The sequence below is a fragment of the Arachis ipaensis genome, chromosome B6, assembly GCF_059453495.1.
Source record: "Arachis ipaensis isolate K30076 ecotype BB chromosome B6, ASM5945349v1, whole genome shotgun sequence".
Taxonomy (NCBI): domain Eukaryota; kingdom Viridiplantae; phylum Streptophyta; class Magnoliopsida; order Fabales; family Fabaceae; genus Arachis; species Arachis ipaensis.
In genome coordinates, this window is record NC_142441.1 from 149,607,531 (window position 1) to 149,611,523 (window position 3,993).

The 3,993-nt window shown below is 35.3% G+C and overlaps 1 protein-coding gene across 1 annotated transcript; it reads right to left on the reverse strand.

The window, feature by feature from the left end:
* Positions 1 to 259: 259 nt before the first annotated feature.
* LOC107605555 (glycosyltransferase BC10) lies at positions 260 to 3,565 on the reverse strand. The gene is made up of 2 exons (XM_016307470.3): positions 2,341 to 3,565; positions 260 to 1,129 (listed from the first exon to the last, which is right to left on the reverse strand). Exons 1-2 carry the CDS (start codon positions 2,860 to 2,862, stop codon positions 491 to 493), a joined length of 1,161 nt encoding a protein of 386 aa, XP_016162956.1. The 5' UTR covers positions 2,863 to 3,565; the 3' UTR covers positions 260 to 490.
* Between the last annotated feature and the right edge of the window lie 428 nt (positions 3,566 to 3,993).

The window sequence follows — 3,993 nt, forward strand, 5'->3', positions numbered from 1 at the left end:
AATGGGCCAGGTTAGCCCGTTTGACAGCCCTACGTGTAGTAATTGATAACTGAATTTTTTTTATACATATAATATGATGATTTTTTGTTTGGTCCTTTTTGTTGAAGAAGTAGGATGCTTCTAGAACATATAAAAAGCCTTGGAAGCTACTATTAATTCCCTTAATTTTTTTTTTTTTAAATTACAAAGTGGTTGAGTGTCATAGAGGCTACATTTGAAGAGATTAGTGTATGTAAAGAGTTGCAAATTCACAAACAAATTATGAAGATCAAGATTCAATCATTATGTAAATTTTTAAAGACAAGGGCTAATCATATACTTTGTACATCAAAAAATGTCTAAAATGGTGAACAAGAAACCCACCAATCACCATAGCCATATGATTTACTAAGCTATAAGCTAAGCTTCAAAAGACTTTATATTATTGTTATTATTATTCTACATGTATATCTTTCCTATAGTTTCAATTGAAAGTGAAAAATATCAAGTGTTAGAAGCCTAAGACCCTTGAATCCATATCCAACAAAGGTTTCAAAGAACTAGGGGAAAATTTTCTTGCAAAAAGAACACAAACTGTGGAGTTTCTTTCATTGTATTTGCATTGGTGACGACTGCGAACTCTATCGATGAACTCTTCTCTGATGTCTGATTTTCCAAAACTAGCCGGGTGCGCGCCACCCCGGGACCAGTCCACCCAGGTTAAGCTCCGATTAGCCAATGCATTCCCTGCTTCAATGCTCAGCATGGTTGGAAAATAATGCTCATCAACATAACAAGCTGGTCTACAATACTTTTCAAAAATCGGATAATATCTCGTGTCTTCTACAATTCTGGTGGCAATCTTTCGATTCACTTCAAACCATTGAGAGCCTTTACGCCACTGTGTTATGTTCACAAGAGGGGCCATTTCATTATGGTAGCGTCCCCTTCCATAAGGTCCAGGATCATCAAACACACTCATGAAGCTATGCTTGGATTCCATCATGTAATTGTAGACGAAACTGAAATTGTAGAGAGGAATGCATGATTCGGATAGAAGAATAAACCGCTCATTGTAGATGTCGAGCAATGCATTGGCGAGTAGTCTTCTTTCGGCGTCACACATGCTCATCCTTCCCCACTCAGCAACCTGCAGGAGAAAAGAGAAATTCATGTATTTTCAATATTCGAACGAGTTTAAGCACAAAAGCGACACAGGAATAACCTCAACTCTGAAATGCAGCCAAGTCTCCAGTTTATAAGGCATAATCATTTCTTTTGTAAGGGTGTGTTTGGCCGGAGGTTAAAAGAGGGCGAAAACTTTTCATGGATGACTCAAATGTGTAAAACAACTAAAATTACACATAAAGCTCGTCCATGAAAATTTCAATCCGATTTTTACCTCCTGGCCAAACATACTCTAAGAATGATCCTTATAATATGGCTGAGCACAAATTATGTAAATTCACACAACCTTAATCTATGGTTAAAAACCTTAGGAAAACTGATTGATGCAACCACCTCTTACTTCCTAAAGAGAGCACAGATCATGATTACCAATTTGCTAAACTAATCCATAGTTCGTAGTCTTAGATTCAGGGGAACATTTATCCATAATATGATCAAATACAGAAACCCTTCAACCTTGTTGGAGAGACAAAGAACCAACCTCATACTTTTGACTAAAGGTTTGCGTCGTTTAGACGGCTGATATATAATGGTATTAGAATTTTTATAGCTTTCGATTGGAGTACGATCATAAACTAGATTTTAGCATATGATCAAGTAAGCTTAGATAATGTCCATGCTTCGAGCCCAAAGTACTACAGAACCAATCTTTTTCTTATTATCTTATACATAGCAACTTAAACTCTAAAACCATTTGTCTTTAAAAACTCCTCATTAAGAATATGCATCAGAAGAATCTAACACATGTCTATCTTAATCATGGCAACAGAGAATAAGTAATTGCAGATTACGGCCGCACCTCCCCTCGAACTCATCTTCAAGACTAATCACTAACACACACTCTGAATCGTCACCGTTGTGTGCAAAGGCTACCTAAAATAATTTTGAAGAAGAAAAAAATTGCTGCATTTTCATCAAGAAACTGCTGATTTTTGTTACTCAGCTCTGTTGCACCTAAATCTACAACATAGCGAAAACGAAAAGCAAAACAGTACTAACACCAGAAGCCAGGATTATGAAAACACTAAATTCTCTTCAAGCATGTAATTGATGAACAAACAATCTAAACAACCAAACTGGTATCAATTAAGGATTAAGGGATAAATTAAGTAACCACAATGAAATTTAAATCAACAAACTATGTGTACCATAAGAGGATCAATATCAGCATACCTTGCTAGGGATTTGCCTGTTATAAAAAACAGAAGAACGACTGAACTGAGGCTGAAACGATGGCAGCGAATGGACATATATCGAATAAAGCCTCTCATTTCCTTTGAAAAACCTCTCCCAAAGGGGTGCTAATGGCAATGGTCCCTTGGTAAGGAACATGAATGCAACCTTAGGAACTCTTTTAAAAGGGTAATCCTTGATCCTAGGACCAAATGAAGCTCTCCAAAGCAATTCTTTGTCGCTCATATTGTGGATTGGATTTGAATTAGGCCGAATCCAATCTTCCAAGTCTAACAACCTATCCTGTTCCCCACGACATGGCTGAAAACTAGATTTCATCACTGTTGTTGTGACAACACTCTCAATCCCAAAATGCTTGAGTGTGTATATGCTAATAACTGAGAAAACAGCACAGATTGTAACAAACAAAATAAGCACCCTCAACAACGTTATAGGTAACCCTTTTACTTGGTTTGTTGTTCTCTCTTTCCCTTCTTCAAGAACCATAGCCCTAGATTCCATCTTTCCCAAAAGGCAAAACAAAACCACTAAGAATCTAATATTTCAATTACAAAACTCTTCTTCTCTTGTAAGGAAGTCAACTCTGAACACAGCATCATCACTGAATATAAATAAAGGCATCAAAATGAAGGGGAGAAAAAAAAAAAATCTATGATATGGTTGTTATTTTCAAAGCTTGAATTGAAAGGTTATGGCACAACAATAATCACCATGAGCTATAATAAAACCGCTATAGATCTATCTAATAGGGAGTACCAATACCATAGACTGCGCCAAAAATCAAGCCTTGAACATGTGATGTTGTGAAGAGTGAAGATCATCAATATGGGCACATGGGTAGTTATAAAAACATGAACTTTATCAATGATTGAAGCCAAAATTAGGGATTTTTACTATTTTATTACTAATTGTATAATTGGGATCAAACAGAATTAAGGGGTTATGCAGAAAACTGGAAACTGAAATTAAAAAGGACTTTGAAATAAGAAGAAGTAGTAGTGGCGCGAGTAACTAACAATGATGTAAAGCAATCTATGCATGGGGTTTTGGAGAGATATCTATGATGAATGCATTTGTGTTTGGTATGCACACAAACAGAGTCAAAGGTTGTTGGGTATGAAGCATGAAGAGGAGTGTGTTATTTTGGAGTTTGGCACAAATGAATGAAATGTGTCACGTTGTTATTTGTCAAACCCAAATGGCCAACCTTTATTAAAGTAAGACACTGTACTTTTCACATTCCATTTTTCATCTTAGATGGCTGCCGTATAATGTGGGATTCTTAAAGCATGAAAATTCCTAGAAATTTTAAATGCTTATATTTATTGAATTAAATCCCTTTGAATGTGAATTAATTCTAGAAGGATCCTATTTATTTATTGGCCAATTCTATGGTGCCTATTACTTGGTGCCTAAATTTTGCCTAACTTTCCTTTTGTAGTAAGTTTTGAATTTTTAAAAATTATTTATTTTTATATCTTTTAAATTAAATATTAATTTATAACTCTTTTTAGTAAATAGGTACCACCTTTTAGGCACCATAGCATTCACCTTATTTATTTATTTGTAGTCTCTAATTTTGTGTGTAGTTTGGACTCTATCAAGAGTTTATTTATCAACACAGTCCATAAA